We start from the raw sequence: 19,233 nt of genomic DNA, 5'->3' as shown, positions 1-19,233 counted from the left end.
TATTAGCATACTCAGTCTTGCTAGTAAATTTTCAGGTATAACCTTCGAGAACCCCACGGATAGTTCCGCATGGCCAACTTCTGTTCCGTTTGGCTGGTCCGTGGAGTGGGATCCGTCCCCGGCTAGAAGTGACCCTCCTGAGTGACACCAGGCCTTGGGCTGAGCATGGTGTTAACCTTCGCGACGTGTGTAGTCGCGTGTTAATTTCTCTTCCGCTGAGCACTTGACAAGCATGTTTAGCTTATCGTTTTAAAGAATATTTGTTTATTACTTTAAGTTTGAACTGGTTTGTAATAATATTTATTACTCTGTGAATTAAAAGTTGATGAGCTGTTGTGCGACTGTAAACTCGCCTTCGTGCGAGGTAAACCTGCTTCAATCCTATTGAACCGTGGTTGCATCGGGCGGATACCCGACAGACCAATGGATTGTTCCGTCTGAAGTGCGTTGAATTAATATCGCCTGACATACGCACTTGAGCCGGAATAATTCAAGCGGTTCTGCCACAGCATATATATATATACACTAAAATTTGCAGCGGTAAGTATCAAATTTTACCTGGCGTCTCCACAACCATGCTAACAGCTTCTCTCTCTCAGCATTTTTCTGATGGTAGTTTTCAACTCAGCTTTTTTATCAGCCGGCATGGCCGCATACTTTTCCCTTGCCCTTTGGCGTTTCGCCTCCATCAAATCATTATTTTCTTCAACGGAATCACATTAAGTTGATGATACAAGATATACAAAGTACAGTAACAGTACAATAAGAAAAATACAATACTTGTTACCATTATATGGATGACTTATCATGGCTTGCTCGTTTATTATGATTTTTGCATGTATTCATAATATCTCCAAGTGGGGAACGACCATCCATTTTTTCCTACTACGAGCTGTTGAATTTATTTAACTAGAAACATATTAAATAAATTAGATATTAATTCACACAAACGAATGATATTTCACGTAGCATCAAACTACGTACCTCGGCGTACCGTGATGGAGAGACAGACGGCACCTGGAGTGGCGTGTCAGCCGTCTGATCTGCTGTTCAGCGTGGCGGACGACGAGAACAGTGGCTGTCAAGCGTGGTGGCCATCCGGTGCCGTGGCCGTAGGGCGCGGCATGTGGTTACCATCGAAGCAGTGGCCGTTGGGCGCGGTGTGAGGTGGCCGTCAGAGAAGCGGCCGTCAGTCGACGTCGCGAGCAGCGGCCATCGGGATCGATGGCCGTAAAGAGCCGTGGCCGTTGATGTGCGGTGGCCGTCGGAGCATCGCGGTCGGGAGCAAGGGCCGTCAAGAGCCATGGCCGTCGGGCGCGGCTTGTGGTGGATGTCGAAGCCTTCGACATCGGGAGCAGCGGCCGTCAGGAAAGAGTGCCGTCAGTAGCCGTGGCTGTCGGGCGCGGCGAACATCGGAGAGGAGCATTGACTGTCACGGTCGATGGCCGTCCGGAGCAGGGGCCAACGGACGCGGCGAGCGTCACGCACGGGATCAGGCGCGGTCGATGGCCGTCCGAAGCAGGGGCCAACAGCGCGCGGCGAGCGCCACGCACGGCGAGGATCAGGCGCGGCGAGGGCCAGGCACCGTGTCTGGTGGTCGCCAAGCGTCACCAGTGCACAGGACCAGGCACGCCGTGTGGTGGATCAGGCACAGGTGCGTGCTATGGCAAATAGAACGTGGCAACAATCAAGCTATAAGGTAAGGAATGTGCCATTGAAGGTTCTTTCCATTGTTACCGTGATGCACATGGAATGTGCCAACAATCAAGCTATGGAAACTTCTTTATGGAAAGAGAAATCCGCGCATGCATATATTTCGGGAACATGCCGAGTTATGGAAGGAAAGTAAAATGCTACTCCCGAACGCCCGCGGTCCCCGTCGCTCGGGACTCGGGCTGCGCTCGTTGTCGGGGTCACCGCACCATCAGCCACGGTTCTCCCTGGCGCGCGGGTTGACAAGTTTCGCCTCCTCGCGCTCGCCGTTCCTGGTGTTGATGACGTTGCGGGAGTCGTGGTTGCCGCCCAGCCGGCTTCGCGTCAGGGATAGCATGCAGCTCTGAGCTGCGCTGGAGCCCCGACTGCTGACGATTGCGGCTGGCTGGTGGGACGGCCGGCACCCCCCTTGTGCGCCCGCTCCGGCTTGGGAGCCCCCATGGTGCACGCTAGTCGCGGCCCGCCCGTTCGGGCTCCGGTAGCTTCTAGCCCAGGGTTGCCTCTTGTCTTCGGAGCTATCAATGTGTTGGCACGTCGCCTCCAGCAGCACACGGAGCTAGTAATTTACGCCGTGCTTCTCTATAGCTTGATGCTAACAATCGAATGTATGAATTTACACTAGTTCGGACGAATACCTGTATGGCGGCGGCGCTGGGACTTAGAGTCGCGAGGGGGAGAGTGGCGCGAGCGGGAGGCCAGCGTGAGAGGACGGTGACCGGCGGTGGCGCAACATCGGCAGTGCTGGGGCGACCTGCTGGAGCGAGCTTCCCTGGGGTGACCTGCTCGAGCGAGCTTCCCCGCGCAGCAGCGGCGGCGTGCACAGTCAGCAGCAATTTGGCAGTCTGCCAGCTTTAGGGTAACCATGTTTGACGATCGCCTCTGCCGGCATTTACATGGCTAGCGGCAGGACGATCGATTTACCAGAGGGAGACGGTCGCACGACGTACGGTCACCCTCTGGTAAATTTTAGTAGTAGAGATATAAACAAATTCTCCAAACTGATTAGAAAAATTTGTAGACAATGGAAGGAAATACCAAAAGATAATAGTGGCCAAAACTACACTAAAAGATCATGCTGTTCAAAACGGTACAAGGGTTAAATGTGAGCCCTCCCGTTACACCAGACTCAGCCAAAAATGAGTTTACACAATGAACTGATAACCCAAATGCTAATTAATTGAACCCGACTAGAATTCTGAACAGCAAAGAACACAAGATTAAGATACGCACAGGTCACTATACGACCCCAGTTGTATAATATACCAACGGTATATGTTGCCTACTTATTCTGATACAACAGCTGTATTCTCACTCTGGAAAAAAAAAAGCAAGAATAATCACAAGGACAAATATTAACAGTAAAATCTTTGTTCGCCAATCAAATGCTGCTTACAGGAGACATACTGGACCACTGGCTTGCGAATTAGATCTGCCATGGTGTTGCGAGAATGATTAGGAACTGGCAGCAACTGAATCTACATTCTGCAGCAGCTTACACTAAGGCAAAAATTTCATGCATCGCTTCCTGTTCCTTCATCATCATTAGCTTTGTGTTTGACGGTGAATTTGCAGTATCCAATCCACATAGCTGCTTGTCGCAGCCATCTGGTCCTCAACAAGGTTAGATAGCATCAGAAAGCCTTCTCTTGGCTGTTCACCCTGTCGCACCACTCGGCATAGCTGCTGATAAGAAGGATCCTTCTCCCGCAGGTTTTTTAGTATTTTCATGAAATTTCTTGAGAACTCATTGTCACATTCTCTCAACTGAATCTGCAATGTACCCTCACATTAGTGCACATGCAAACCAAAATAATGTGGTATACTACACATCTACAGTAAATTTTCATACAAGAGCATTTATAGGGAAAAATGACAGTTCACACGGAAGAATTTGAAATAATTTTGTTTTAAAAGAACAAAGGTGTACAATCTTTAGCCAGTATCATTACAGAGTAGGAAAGGTGTACCTTTGATAGATCAGGGAAGTTTGCCAAACTGACTCCAAGAATGTTGCTCACAAGTTCAGGTGGGAGCATCCTACCTAACCACACTATAAAACTGAAGCCATCATCAAGGAGGTACAAACCTCCTGTATGTAAACACTGCATTGTTAATGGCAACCGCTTCAATGAAGTATCGACCTTATTTGGTTCCTGCAAAATTCAAAGATGGTTTTGATTAGTGTTTGGTAAACTTGCTTGAACCACACATAAGACAGAATTGACTACAAATACACCAGGAAAATAGCTGACCAAATACATATATCATAACTCAATTATAATGCTTATAATTCCTGAAGGTTCTCTATCACGTTTTCAATATCAACGAAACTTCATTTTAAAATTAAAAGCATTATAACTAGGATTTCAACAGACTAAACAGATGTTGTGCAAGTGGCCACACTAGAAATCATTTTTTGTTCATGTCAGATTTGATTTGAGTGGTTTGGACATGGCAAATCTACAACCACCACACTGGCTAAAAGCATCCAAATCAGCTTTGTGGGAACAACATACCATTGTTAATACTTCATCAACTCTGTATAGAGAAGGATAGACAAAATTGAGCAGCCTTTTTACAGGCAGTATCATCATGCTAAAACCAGCAGCACATCGTTCATCAAGAGAGACATCTGCGTAACCTCCACGGAGGGCAAGAGATTTGCAGATGGCCAGGATGTATAATGGCAAAAATCTTAGAGATTCTGGAAAAATCAGTCTCCCTCCTATCCGGTGTTGTACAACATATAAGTTTCGGTATTCCTTCAAACTTCTCACAAGCTTTAACTGTAATTGCTGTCGGACACTGTCCAGCTTATCAGACAGTGAATTTTCAACCGCTGCAGGATTGTAATAATTAGTAAAGTGTGTAATAACCATATAACATGTATATTGAAATTTTAAAAGAGGAAGGGCATCCATATATTACTAACCAATTCTACCCAACAATGAGACAATGGCACCAGTATCTGCTTGACGATACATTTCACTAAGATCAGTGACCACAGGTGTAGCTGCTGTGTGGACCCTGATACGCCTTTCACCGGAGGAAGATGTGTATCTAATGGTGATTAAGGACACAAGAAGCATCATATGCATGCATAATATTCTAAAAACATAAAAAGGGAACAAAAAGTATGTGCACCATGTGCAACAAACAGCTAACAACATTGTGTGAGTATACCAAAAAAAATCAGGCACAACAGACAATCATTACTCCCCTAAACAGCCTTTTGGCTCATGAAACCACATGCAAACGCTACATGGTGACCAAGTGTGTTAAAAGGCCATTGAGCATGATTAAACGGCCATGTAGACCACTTTTTCGCTAAACAAATGGGTTTGGGCTGTTTAGCATTTTCAGTTTAGGCACTCTGGCATAGTTTTTTATAGTACTTCCAATTAGACGCTACACTATCACCAAACTAATTGCTACCAAACAGCTTTTTGCTAATGACAATTTGAAGGAGCGATATGTGATGTTAAAACTGTCATCTATAACAATGATTTTTCGCAATAGAACCAAGGGATGAGCAGAAGAATGCCTGTAAAGCAATAATGGTACTATAAAATCAGACTCAGAGGAAAGGATACAGCAATGCCACTTGAAAGTATACAGTCTGGGTGGTCATTAAGGTCTCCTCTAGCGACAGTTGCATTGCAAAAGCTTTATCAGAGTCAACGGCTGGAAGGGCTAACAGGTCTGTAGATCTTAGCATGAAATGACCATGATAAGTTGTGAACCGTACCCCTAAAAAAATAGATGTTGTGAGAGTTAGGTTGAATCATAAACTACCAAAGAGAAAAAGAAATGAAGATAAATCTAGCTGTGGATGAACCTTTTCCGCATCTGATACGCATAACAGATTCCCAGGCAGTCTCTCGTGTAAGGTCTCTACTAAGCTCATGTTTAAGTTTGTCCCCATGTGTAGCTGCCTGGAATGATGGATAATGGTACACCTGACCACCAGTATATTTTGCCAAAGATCCTACAAGATTTTATATATAGCATAAGAAATATAGCACTGCAGAAAAAACAAAGGTACATTAATACAGACATTCTGCAAGCAAATTCTCACCTAAGGAAGCTATATCAGAGTACTTCTCGCTGAAAGAGAATATGTCCACTGCAATCTGATTTTTCGTGAACTCAGCAGCCATCTGTTTGTAGAAAGGATCTTCTGGTACCCTCAGAGTATGCTCCTTATCCGTTCCATATGCACGAACATCATCTCCCCGAAGTCTCAAACGACCAATACCGAGAGATGGCAATGTACTCTGGAAGACAAGCAACTTTCCCCCAATTTGACTCTACAAAGGAATGTCATAATTGTCATAATTTGGTGCAAAAATAGGGAAATAAAGGTATATAGGAATAACTAAATATGTATTTTAATGGTAATTCTCAAATTCAGATATGATATGAATAGAGTAGAAATAAGAATCATACCATAACCATCAAAGCTGCTTTAAGTGCTGGACCAAGAGCAGACTCAACATTTATGTTGTCATGGAACATATTTGGCAAGCTATCGAGAAATGACTCGACTACATGTCTGGAGTCAACCAAATTAACCAAGAGGTCATCAGGCAATGGCAGAAAAACATCATCCAAATCAGCAACAACCATCATTTGAGGCTGTGACAAAGAAGACTGATACAAGAACGAAAAATACAGGTTATTTCAGTGTGTCACATGAATCGAAATTCAAAATTAATGAGATATTGCGAAACAAAAGGTGCAAGTTTGAGTTGAAGAACAACTAAGATGTAGGGCATGCCTTGAAGTTATGAAAATGCAAGGTGCTGTCGAAGGTCAAGAATCCTATCTGTGTTCGCGGAAAGCCTGGAAGTTCATCAAGGCATGATTTGATTGTCTTTGCAACAACCTAAAAAAAGGGCATATAAGACAGTAATATTGTGAGTTGTTAAGGATAAAAAAAAGATGGTACTCGGAAATATTAAAAATAAAGAAACAGATAAAACCATACCTCAAGCAATCCACTTCGAACTGCAGATACTGACACATCGATAAGAAAGAAATAGGAAGGTGGCATTGGTGGCCGCACCATATATTCTGTCGGAGCAACAAACTCTACTGTTCCCTTAGAGAGTTCAGGTCTTTGATCAGTATCATACCTTCTGCCACTAGCATCCAGAGCACAAAAGTACTCTCCAGGAACTGCAGGAAAAGAAAGCATGAGTTTTCATAAAGCAGCTCATGGGAGAACCTTGCTAGTATAGCCCAGAATGAAAATTGTATGAAAGAAGAGTCTGTCTTCCAGCACTATTTCTATGCAGAATAGTTAAGTCTGATGAATAACTCATTTACAATCCTTTTTCCTTTCTCCTATAATTATGAAGGACACAATAAAGCAAAATACTGATAGATAAGTCTTGTACTTTGCTTAGCCATTAAGTTATAGGCAGCTGTTGACAGCTGCTAGTAGTAGTAAATTTGGATTTTGCTTTAGCTGTAAACAGCAGGCAAAACATTATGTCGGTTATTGTAGCGGTACTGTAGCACCGACCTAAAAATTCCTATAAAAGGACATGTACCCCTCCTGTGTATCTAAGCTTGTGTAATATAGAAATATACATTGTTAGCTTCCTCCTCCCTCTCCAATCCAGTTATCTCTAACATTTGGTAGTAAGAGCTGCAAAATTCTGAGAGACCTGTGCTCCTTGCCTTGCTGCGCTCTTCCCTGTCCTGCTGCTGAGTGAGTGAGGTGCCATGACTTCAGCTCCAGGCAGAACTGATGATGGCCGGCTCCGCACCTATCGCCACCGTTCCCCTTCTCCACACACCGGCGTGGCAGAATGCGGAGAGACCAGAGAGGTGGTCGTCCAGCACGTCGTGAAGGAAGTCGGCGGCACCCCATTTCCGCAGCTCACCCGCACAAACTATGAGGACTGGAGCCTCCTGATGCGGGTGAAGCTGGAGGCCAAGGGGCTATGGGACGCGGTGGAGCCTGGCCATGCTGATCGGCAGGAAGACCGGCGGAGATGATTCGCCCGCTGGCCAACAAGCGCACAGCGAAGGAAGTTTGGGAGGCGATCAAGTCAATCCATGTCAGCTCTAACCACGCAAGGAAGATGACCCTACAGTGCCTCCTCCTCCGCAACTGGGAGCTGCTCTCCTTCCGCGATGGCGAGCAGGTCGACGACTTCGCCCTACGCCTCTCCGAGATGATGAGCTCGCTCTCCATTCATGGCGAGCAAGTATCGGAACAGAACGCCGTCGAGAAGCTGCTCCGACCCTGACAAGTATGCGCAGATAGCCCTGTCTATTGTGACGCTGCTCGACACCGACAAGCTCACCATTGAGGAGGTGACCGGGCGCCTGAAGATGGTGGACGAACGCCCTGCAACGACCTCTTCCTCGGTGGAGCAACCCCAGGCGGAGGCAAGCTGTACCTCACTGAAGAGCAGTGGGAGGCACGCTGGAAGGAACGCAACTCCAGCGAGGGGTCTTCTGCAGGAGGCGGCAGGACCAGCCACACCGGCCATCACCGACCGCCACACAAGCAAAAGAAGCCAGGTGGCTCGGGCGGAAATAGGACGGTCCGCCGCAATTCGTCTTGTGATCCACCTCGCAATCAGAGGCAGTCCAATCGGTGCCTCAATTGCGGCAGATACGGCCACTGGGCCAAGGACTGCCGCAAGCCTCGCCGGGAATGGGCCATTCTTGCCGAGGAGGAAGACGATGGCCCAGCGCTGCTCATGGCGGAGGTGTGCGCACCGCAGGAACAGAGCATTCTGCTCTACTGTTCTAGAACAGAGGAGGCGGACGCTACTTCACCAAAACAGAGCACCTCTGCTCTGTTCAAAGTCCACCTGGAGGAGCCGTGCGCCCAACTCAACCTCAACACTGATGGCGACCGCCAAGCTGATCAGTGGTACCTTGATACGGGCGCAATGAACCACATGACCAGCCGGCAAGATGTTTTCTCCGAGCTCGACCAAAGCATCACCGGCACGGTCCACCTTGGCGATGGTTCGCTGGTGACCATTGAGGGCCAAGGCATGGTCATCTTCTCCACCTCCGGTGATCGAGCACACAGATCAGTTCTGTGACACTTGCGTCCTGACCAAGCAGAAGCGAACGTTGTTCCCTACTCAGGCGAAGTTCCGCGCCGAGCACGCCCTCGACTTGGTTCATGGCGACATCTGTGGCCCCGTCACGCCTGCAACTCTCGGCGGCAAGAAGTATTTCTTGCTGCTGGTTGATGACTACAGCCACTTCATGTGGCTGCTTCTGATGGCGGCGAAGAGCGACGCACCAGCAGCCATAAAAAGGTTCCAGGCTGCAGCAGAACTTGAAAGCGGGAGGACGTTGAAGATCCTGCACACTGACTACGGCGGGGAGTTCACCTCCCTCGAGTTCGGTGACTACTGCTCAGCAAAGGGGCTGCAGCGCCATCACTCGGCACCGTACTCGCCGCAGCAGAATGGCATTGTGGAGCGGTGCAATCAGATCGTCGTGGTGACAGCGCGCAGCCTGCTCAAGCAACGGAGCATGCCCGCCAAGTTCTGGGGAGAGGCCGTGTCAACGGCCGTGTTCCTCCTGAACAGGGTGCCAACCAAGGCGCTCAATGGCAGAATGCCATACGAGGCATGGTACGACAAGAAGCCGGCCGTAAGCTCTCTCCGCACCTTCGGGTGCTTGGCGATCATGAAGAAGACGCGGCCTCATCAGTCCAAGCTGGAAGATCGCAGCACTGCTGTTGTCTTCATCGGCTATGAAGCCGGAACCAAGGCATACAGTGTTCAACCCTATGTCCCAGCGTGCCCACATCACGAGAGACGTGGTGTTCGACGAGAAGAGGGGATGGGACTGGAGCAAGGTGGAAGAAGCAGCAGATGGCGAGTGGCGGACCCAGGAGTTCACCATCGAGTCAACCACCATGGTGTACAATGCTCCTGAACCTGCTGCTCCAACACCACCAGCAGCAGCATCACCGGCTCAAACTGATGGGGGTGATGGCGGTGCAGAGCAAGCAGCTCACACACCACCACCAGCGCCAGCTGCAGCACCTGCTGCAGATCAAGCTCCGGTGGAGTTCGCCACACCACCACCCGATGCTGAAGACCAGCTTGATGCAGAGCATAGTGACACGCCTGTGCGCTTCCGCCGCTTGGACAATGTTCTCGGCGATGACGCGCCACTGCCCGGCATGGTGGAGCGCGAGCTGGCTCAAGGCGAGCTGCACATGGTTTCAGCACTGGAACCTGCATCCTTTGCAGAAGCAGAGAAGAAGGTGGAGTGGCAGCAAGCTATGAATGAAGAAATCAGGGAGGTCGAGGAGAACAAGACATGGCGGCTTGTTGAACTCCCACCCGAGCATCGGCCAATTGGGCTCCGGTGGGTTTACAAGGTGAAGGACACCACCGGCAACATTGTTCGCCACAAGGCCCGACTCGTCGCCAAGGGATATGTGCAGCGCGCCAGCATCGACTTCGACGAAGTGTTTGCGCCGGTGGCCCGACTTGAGTCTGTTCGGCTCTTGGTCGCCACACCTGCACATGCCGGCTGGTCACTCCACCACCTCGACATCAAGTCGGCTTTCCTCAATGGCGAGCTTCGAGAAGAGGTCTACGTTGAGCAACCGCCGGGCTTCACCATCAAAGGCAATGAGCACCTTGTCTACCGGCTGGACAAGGCCTTGTATGGCCTGCGCCAAGCACCACGCGCGTGGAACATCAAACTTGATGCCAACCTGCTGGAACTCAGCTTCAAGCAGTGTGCCACTAAACATGGCATCTACACGCGCGGCTGCAGAGATCAAAGGCTCCTAATTGGGGTCTATGTGGATGATCTCATCGTCACTGGCAGCAATCCAAGGGAGATTGAAAGGTTCAAGGCAGAGATGAAGGCAAAATTCAAGATGAGTGACTTGGGACTGCTCTCCTTCTACCTTGGCATTGAAGTGAAACAGGAGAAGGACAAGATCACCCTATCTCAGTCTGCCTATACTGCCAAGATCCTCACTGCCGGTGGAATGCAAGGTTGTAACACCTGCACAGTGCCCATGGAGCCACGGTTCAAGCTGAGCAAGGTTAGCTCAGCACCTGCAGCAGATGCATCCCTGTGCAGAAGCATTGTGGGGAGCCTGCGCTACCTCACACACACTCTACCTGACATCAGCTTTGCTGTGGGCTATCTCAGTCGCTTCATGGAAGCTCCAACAACAGAGCACTTTGCTGCTGTAAAGCGCATCCTGCGCTACCTGGCAGGGACTCTGTCCTATGGGCTCCATTACAGGAAGGGAGAAGGAAAGAAGAACACCAAGCTGGTCGGCTACACTGATAGCGATATGGCCAGCGACATTGACACTTGCAAGAGCACAAGTGGCTGCATCTTCTTCCTCATCAGCTGTCCTATCAGCTGGTACTCACTGAAACAGCGAGTTATGGCACTCTCCTCATGTGAGGCAGAGTACATTGCAGCCACATCTGCTGCCTGCCAAGGCATTTGGCTATCAAGGCTGCTCGGGGAGCTCCAAGATGAAGAACCTGCTCCCTTTGAGCTAAAGATGGACAACAAAGCAGCAATCGAGCTGTGCGAAAATCCTGTCTTCCATGAGCGCAGCAAACACATCGACACAAGGTACCACTTCATCAGGGACTGTGTTGATCAAGGGAAGACAAGGGTAAACTACATCAACACTAAAGATCAGCTAGCTGACATCCTAACCAAGGCATTGGGAAGGATCCAATTTGAAGAGCTGCGCAGCAAAATTGGCATGATCAAGATTGCAAAACCAAAAGAAGTCAAGACTTAGGGGGTGAATGATAGATAAGTCTTGTACTTTGCTTAGCCATTAAGTTATAGGCAGCTGTTGACAGCTGTTAGTAGTAGTAAATTTGGATTTTGCTTTAGCTGTAAACATAATGTCGGTTATTGTGGTGGTACTGTAGCACCAACCTAAAATTCCTATAAAAGGACATGTACCCCTCATGTGTATCTAAGCTTGTGTAATATAGAAATATACATTGTTAGCTTCCTCCTCCCTCTCCAATCCAGTTATCTCTAACAAATACCTCTTGCACAGAAGCAACACCACAACTATAGCATGCATGATCTAGCTCCTTTGATCTCAAAATACATCCTAAAATATTGACCTATAATACAAGCTATTATAACCTCATAGCTCAATTTCAAGACTCCCCGGAACAATTTTTACCACCATTGTGGAATGCATGTCAAGCTAGGATGGACATGATGTCACAGCCAATGATGCAAGCTCTACATTATGATGATAAGCATAAGCTAGCATAAAGGAATCCTATAGAAAGGCAGGCCTAGAATAGCACAGTTTGGATCTTCCTGTGGCCACAATAGGCCATGCTGTCCCGTTATTTGAATTATATTGCAATGTTCAGGTTGAAAAATAATTGTTTTTATAGTTCAGGGTGCAATCTGAAGATCAAAGCAGCGGTCAAAGATTGATTTGAATTTCCACCTATATGATTTGTTGTTTGAATTGTCTTGAAAACAACCAGTTAATTTCTGCAGAATTCATTGGATTTTGTGTCTGGCCCCTGCTATATTTATTCCCAAACCCAGCCACTGGATCCAGAAAACTCATAATGACTAGCATTATAGAACGCACAAAGCGTCAAGCCTTTCTTTGACATCCTGCCACTTGTCATATCTAATAGCAGCAAATTATCCCAGCCATCAACAGTTACAGGAATGCATGTGCCTATTAACTCATTATAGTTAATAATAGGAAAAGAATATGCTGCTAGGTGATCACCCCAATTATCATCATAATTAATAGGCTTGAAACAAAATAATACGAGCTGTGCAGCACGGTGTTCTAAACAGATGAGATTTCTCATTTCTCAAGACTGCACTGATAAAGCAAAATCCAAGACTGCACTGATAAACAGATGAGATTTCTCATTTCTCATAATTCCCAAACCCTGGAAGGACCTTTTATGCCATAGCAATTCCTGATGAAACAATACATCAACTGGAACCAAACCAAGCTTAATTTTACCAAAATTCCTAAACAGTTTCTGCTTTTCTTTCTCACTGGAACTTTTATGTAGTATTAATAGATGACTGTTGTTACCATCTGAATAATAGCAACAGAATATTTAGTTGCAAATAGAACTTTAAAAGAAAGAGAAAAGTACACTCTCCCTTCCACGTGTTTCAGGTTAAAAAAAGTTTTGCATCTCTGGCTACTGCATGCTGCTAAAAAAAGGCACGTCCTCTATAGCATGGCCAGAATATTTCACCTGCCAATCCTACAGTAAAGTTTTCATGTAAACAGTTCTACATCATATTTTTTCCCTCTTACAAAGTTTAACTTCCTCCATTTCAAATTATAGGGCTTGTTCTCTATAGGCACAAGAACTAAGAAGGGTGTGAAACCAAGAGAAATAGAGAAGAAAATAAGCAAGGAGCCCCTATTTAATTTAATCACCTTGGAGACATGAGAGAACAGTCAGTGAGTATATCTAGGTGAGCAAGGAGGTAATAAGTGAGGGAGAAGAAGGTAAAAGGTCAGCATGCCCCTTATACATTGGAAAGCAGAGAGAAAAATATACACCTTATCATTTTGGAGTGGATAGTAGTACACTACACTAGTTAATCACACTACATCAAGAATAACATAGTAGAAGGGAAATTGAGGAAAGGTTCTTAGCAGTTATGCATCTAAACTGCGTCATTCAAAGTTACCACAAAATGTCATAAGCAGTTACACCTTTTTGGAAAATGATATGATGGCTGGTTGAAATCAATAGTAATCAGACGTAACAGTCATTTGTGTACCAGTATGGTCTTTGTCAGCCATTTCACAACACACAAAATTGTACTCAAGCTGAAGTTCAGGATATTACCATCATTGAGCAAGGTGCAAAGATTGCAGCGCCATTTCCTTCCAGCATCTGCAAATGTTGCATAAGGATTTATATATGTCCTGCATCTTCGACAACGGATGACACCTGCTGACCCAAAATTGATAACTGGCACTTCCTCCTGAGTATTGGGAAACAAGCATGTCAAGAAAAGAGCCCATTTGCTGGAAAGTAGAAACAACGCAAGAGCTTGATAGTTCATTACCCCATCAGGTGATTCTGCAAGAGGGTGTACCACAGCCCCAAGGGGCAAATGCCACCTGGAGACCAATGACTGAGATGCCGGAATCGCATGGGTTGTTAGCCGGAAGTACCTCGGGTGGCAATTCAATGGGTATGCCTCCAAAAGCTTAACTGGCTCCTCATCACCATCCAATGGCCTTGGCAGCCCTTTTACATCAATGCCAGGGTCAAGCGACCCTGGCGCTGAACTCAGTGCCAACGACTGGAAGTCCTCCACTAAGCTCTGTAGTGTGCCTCCAACTGGAGGCCCAGCACTTGGATATGCGGCCTGGTTACCAAACGTGGCAGTCGGCCCCATCGGAGGGGGTGGCATAGTCTGCACTGGCTGTTGAAATGCTGGCCTCGACATTGGGAATTGAGGGTTCACAGGCTGTGCACCGGGGTAAAACCCTTGCGACTGTAGTGGTGGCGGCCTCACATAATTCGGTGGAGGCAAAGAACCTCCCGTGGGAGATTGTGGCTGCCCAACGGACGATGATGGTGGGGGCCGAAAAGGTGCCGGTGCAGAAGTAGCAAAGGGGCCCTGAGGTGGTGGTCCAGCAGCGAAGGGGGCCTGTGACGGTGGAGCCGAGGTGAAGAGGCCCTGAGATGGTGGAGCTGAGGTGAAGGGTCCCTGAGGCGGTGGAGCAGAGGCAAAGGGTCCCTGAGACGGCGGCGCGGAGGTGAAAGGGCCCTGAGGCGGCGGCGCGGAGGTGAAAGGCCGCTGAGGCGGTGGCGCGGCAGCAAAGGGACCCTGGGACGGCGGTGGACCCCTGTACCCACCCATTGCCGCGGGTTGCGCGGCCCCGAAAGGGGGTGCCGCAGCACCAGGCTGAGGAGGCGGCGCTCCCTGCCGTGGCGGCGGGACGAACGGGCCACCGGCGGCAAACGGTGGAGGCGGGACGGCGGCGCCGGGCACGAAAGCTGAGACAGGACGGCCTGGCGGCGGCGGCGGCCTCTCGTTCCCCATAGGCGGCTGCATCGCGTCGAACACCTGCGGAATCGGGCGGCGGCGGAAGGGAGATGAGATCAGAACCCTTTTGCGCGCGTGATCCGCGTGCTCCCCGATCGGATCCCGCCGGCGCGGCCGGATCTGGCGGGGGCGGTGAGATTCGGTGGGAGGGCGTACCGGGATCGGGGCGGCGACCAGGGCGCCGAGGGGCGGGGCAGACGCGGGGGCAGCAGGCGGATGCGGAGGCGGCGGCGACGCGAGCGAGGGTTAAAACGAACAAAATACAAGGCGACGAGGGAGAAGGCGAGAGAGAAGAGAAAGAAAGCCGGTATGCGGGTGCCGGCTTCGTATGTCGCAAGCCCCCCCTCCCCCTCAATCAAAACTAGTAGATTCAATCAAATTCAACGAAAAAACGTTTGGACTCTTTTCCTTCGTTCCCGGATCAAACTAGGGACGAGTCTCCGAACATTGTACAAACTACTCCGAGAATAGATCAGGTTATAAATTTCACGGATTTTCATTATATACTGATTAGTTTTTCTCTTGATCTTAGCAATCGACATTGGTTTACTCCTAATTTCGGTACACGTTAAGTTAATAAACTGATGTCATATCATAGTAAATAGTTCATCCTCAATTTGATACGCAACCAACGTATCTGGATGACTTTGTTGTTTGCTACTAATAGCTTAGGAGATGATTGATTGATGTGACTTAAAATCATGTTAACCTTTGCTTTGTTGTCGCTCAAAATCCACCGGCGAGCAGCGACAGGCAATACGAGAAACAGGGAGGCTCCCGGAACTGCTGGTGGGCCCCGGTCCCTCGATCAACGGCCCAGGATTCGGCACACGACCTGACGTCTAGGTTGCTAGGCGTGCTACCTAACCTTGTACCTGATCAAGAAGGTATAGAAGTGATTTCGGTTAGTTTCCTGCATACACAGACACGGTCAAATATTAGTCCGAGCCGTGATCAGCTCATCGGGTGATCCCCAATATCGTCTATAAAGAGCCGATTGTCTTCCAGTGTCAGATCGGATCTATATATATCTAAACAAAGCGCGTATATCTGATATTAATGAAAACTTGCTCCGTAATCAATAAACTAATTCAATCTACGACGGTTAAAGCATTCACCACATAACCGGAACATCCTACGCGTAGTTAAGCCTAACAAACACGAAAGATAACAGAATAGCAACCTAAACAGAGGTCTAAAAACCAATAGAAAGCCGATTCCCGGAATAATCCCTCTTTAGATTAATATAAAGCATCAAACGTACTGCCGGATCATTTAACTCATTTGAAGGGCCTAACTATACGGATATTAAGCTAAATCTTTGATGAACAAAGACTAAACATAACAGATTGGATCTACAAGTCGAAACAGAGCAAGGTGCTGCCTTTACGCTCGAAGCCGGGTACAAAGATAGCTAAACGTTTATAGGTGATGAACAAGGCACACATATAATATGAAAAGCTGATGTATCCCTACAAATGTTAAGATAACTGGTGTTACTCGCCATCAGCAACGCTTCAGTACGAGGAACACAAAGATGAAGAGGTAGGGACGATGCTGCCCCGATCAAGCGAAGCGGCCTCGATCAAGCGAAGCGTGATCGGGGCTGCATGGCACTTACCCGAAGGAAACCTTGAAAAAGGGGTGGCGATGCGGCGAAAGTTGTTCGCGAATGATTGTTGTTTCTATTTTTCTTCATTCGTAGTTTAGGGTACATATTTATAGTCTGGAGACTTGCTTCTCCTAACCAATCCTAACTGACTACAACACGAATCCTGGCTATCTCTATGTAAACTAACTTAAACGTACACACCTATCTAGATACATGGTCAATCTAGTCTTAAACCGCCCGCGCAGGGGCTGATTCGCAAGTCCATTACAATTATCCTTTGAGCCCATCTTGCTCGCGGCCCACCTTCTAGCCCAGCCAAATTATGACGCTAACACATGACCCCTGGTTTCGGCAATAATTATTTCGAAATTATTTTTTTCTCTTTCCATAGCCTCGCCTCTTCGTCTTCCAAAATCCGTACACACGCGCCGCTTCCACTTCCACGGGATGTGACTACTCTGCATCTAACTTCTTGGAAACCGTCACGGTGCCGATTCATATTCCGCTCCTGCCTTTATAAGCCTGCCCCTGGTAGATTTCTTTTTCACTCGTCTTCTTCCTTCAGCCATTAGCACCCGCGCCAATATGCCCTTCCTTCTCTCGCAATGGCTTCCTCTTTCTCTGCTTCCTCCATCATCTCCTTTGAATCTGAGACGACCCGGGAGATGACCCCGAAGTTCGACCCCATTGCCGCCTACGAGGCATGCGCTCCTCTGCACTGGGATGCAGAGGAGTGGAATTTCCAGGCTTGGTCAGAGGATGATGAATCCCTGACTGGCATGCGCTCCTCTGCACTAGATGAAGACGACGACGACGACATGTCCTGGGAGGGGGACTTCTCCAACTCCGAGGAAGAAGTCGATACCCCATCAACCGATGAGGACTCGGCGGCAGGAGGCTTCCTGCTTGGCGGGTCATCGGAGGACGACGATGATGATGACGATGAAGAAACCGAAGATAGCAGCGGCTACAGCGGCGGAGACGATGGCAGCAGCGACGACGACAGCAGCGACGATGACAACAGCGCCAGCGCGGCCCCTCCAATCAAGCGCCGCAAAGTCTTAGGCACCTACTGGTGGTAGATCGTAGGATCAAGCCGATAGATCGGCTTTAGGAGCAATCGGCTCCCCTTTTGTAATGATTTTCCTTTATGAATCAAATCCTTTTATTTTAGTCAGCAACTATCAAAAGTCAATTTACTGGGAGCCGATGGCAACGCATCAGTCCTTTCCCTCAAAGTGTCGATCCGGATCTGAGTCGATCCCTGACGTAATACCATCTTCTTAAATCTGGAACCTTCCCGAAACATATCTCCATAGATTCCCTGAATCCAAGTTGCGCTCCAAAACCCTTACTCATAAATCTAATATCAAAACCCAGACCAAAACCTCAGAGCGTGATCTCGAAACTCGCGAAGCAAACCCTAGATCCAGTTTCCAAGTCTTCGATCACCATTGGAATTTCAGATGGCAGAACCCTCGAATGCCGATGCGGGCGTCCTTGGTCTGAAGGTAAAACTCCGACCTTTCGCTAATTTAATAAAGTAATTATTCGAACCCTTGAAGTATTAAATAATCCCTTCTTGTTATTTGGCTCTTATCGATCTTTCAGGTTTCAGACATTCTTTTGCCGCATCCTTCTTCCCCCAATTCCTTTTGCCTTGGGCCTCATTCTTATGAGAGTCCAATAGATTTGATTTCTTGTGAGGCTAACAGGATCCCATTTGTAAGCCAAGACATAGATTTAGATTCCTGGGCCGACAGCCTGCGTGCCTGGCCGAATCCTCCTGAGGGCTGAGTATCCTGATGCAACAGAGTAGCGAAAACCTACCAATCCACATGGGAGACTATAGGAATAGCCAATGCTCTGTCTCTATCATTGTCCCCCCTTGAGAAGAATGAGAACCTTCTGAAGACCATCGGCTATTTTTGGTCTAATACCTTGAATTGCTTCTTATTTGGCCATGGGCCGATGACTCCAACCCTCATGGATGTCATGATGATTACTGGCTTGGAGATTGCATCACCCGGCCCCTCTGCCTTCAGACTGCCTGAGGTCCCCTTTAAATTGTCCTCCAAAACAGAGTGCACAAACTGGGGTGCCTACCTAAACCAACACATCAAAACCAAAGGCCCTGAACTAAAAAAGAACATACGGCCTTTCTTAATCTCTGGTTCGAACACTTCATATTCTGCGGTCCTTTCCTTGCCCCAACCAAAAACTACCTCTCCCTAGCATATAAATTGGCCAAAGGTAATACTGTTGGCCTTGGTAAATTGTTCCTTGGGGAAGTCTATAGATATATTCACCTGATGTCTTCGAGCCTGCTTACCCAAAAGAAATTAAGAACCGGTGGTCCCTAGTGGTTCATCCAGTTATGGGCTCACCTATATTTTCAGAACCACATACCAAACTTCCCTGTTCTGGGCAATAACTCTTTTCCAGATCAGAGTGGGAGACGAATCAGGTGTACCAGCTTCGGCCAAGCTTTCTACAGTCTTCCCGGTAGCAAGTTGAATCCCACAGACGCCTCAAGCTGGTTTAGGATATTCTACCGAGGCCTGGACAACCCAATCTTCCTAAAAATCTTTGAGAACCCAATCGCCTTCAGATTGGCTGACTTTGCCGATGATGTTAGCACTCAACATTTATACTCTATCATGATTCGGCCTTGCTTCCTTCCAGTTGGCATGATCACCTCCAACAGAATCATCAAGCCAGGTTATGAGTTTTACCAGCCGGTCATAGCAGCCCAGCAATTTGGTCTTTGAAAGGATCTCAAGATGCCTAGAGGGGCAGTGAATAGGCAAATCTGAAACTTAAGACACTTTAAACAA

The 19,233-nt window shown here is 47.9% G+C and overlaps 1 protein-coding gene across 2 annotated transcripts; it reads right to left on the bottom strand.

The window, feature by feature from the left end:
• Positions 1 to 2,791: 2,791 nt before the first annotated feature.
• LOC112899360 (protein transport protein Sec24-like At3g07100) lies at positions 2,792 to 15,109 on the bottom strand. Of its 2 annotated transcripts, XM_025967797.1 has the most exons (13): positions 14,941 to 15,109; positions 13,795 to 14,805; positions 13,572 to 13,710; positions 6,704 to 6,894; positions 6,494 to 6,601; positions 6,163 to 6,366; positions 5,792 to 6,023; positions 5,552 to 5,701; positions 5,307 to 5,463; positions 4,646 to 4,773; positions 4,230 to 4,552; positions 3,681 to 3,866; positions 2,792 to 3,483 (listed from the first exon to the last, which is right to left on the bottom strand). In XM_025967797.1, exons 2-13 carry the CDS (start codon positions 14,791 to 14,793, stop codon positions 3,256 to 3,258), a joined length of 3,045 nt encoding a protein of 1,014 aa, XP_025823582.1. In that variant the 5' UTR covers positions 14,794 to 14,805; positions 14,941 to 15,109; the 3' UTR covers positions 2,792 to 3,255. The 2 variants fall into 2 exon arrangements, with proteins under 2 accessions (XP_025823582.1, XP_025823583.1); XM_025967798.1 differs by lacking the exon at positions 14,941 to 15,109 and having other exon boundaries at positions 13,795 to 14,924.
• Between the last annotated feature and the right edge of the window lie 4,124 nt (positions 15,110 to 19,233).

The sequence above is a fragment of the Panicum hallii genome, chromosome 7 (assembly GCF_002211085.1).
Source record: "Panicum hallii strain FIL2 chromosome 7, PHallii_v3.1, whole genome shotgun sequence".
NCBI lineage: Eukaryota > Viridiplantae > Streptophyta > Magnoliopsida > Poales > Poaceae > Panicum > Panicum hallii.
Note: the sequence above shows the minus strand (reverse complement) of the source record. Positions and strands in the feature narration are given on the sequence as shown.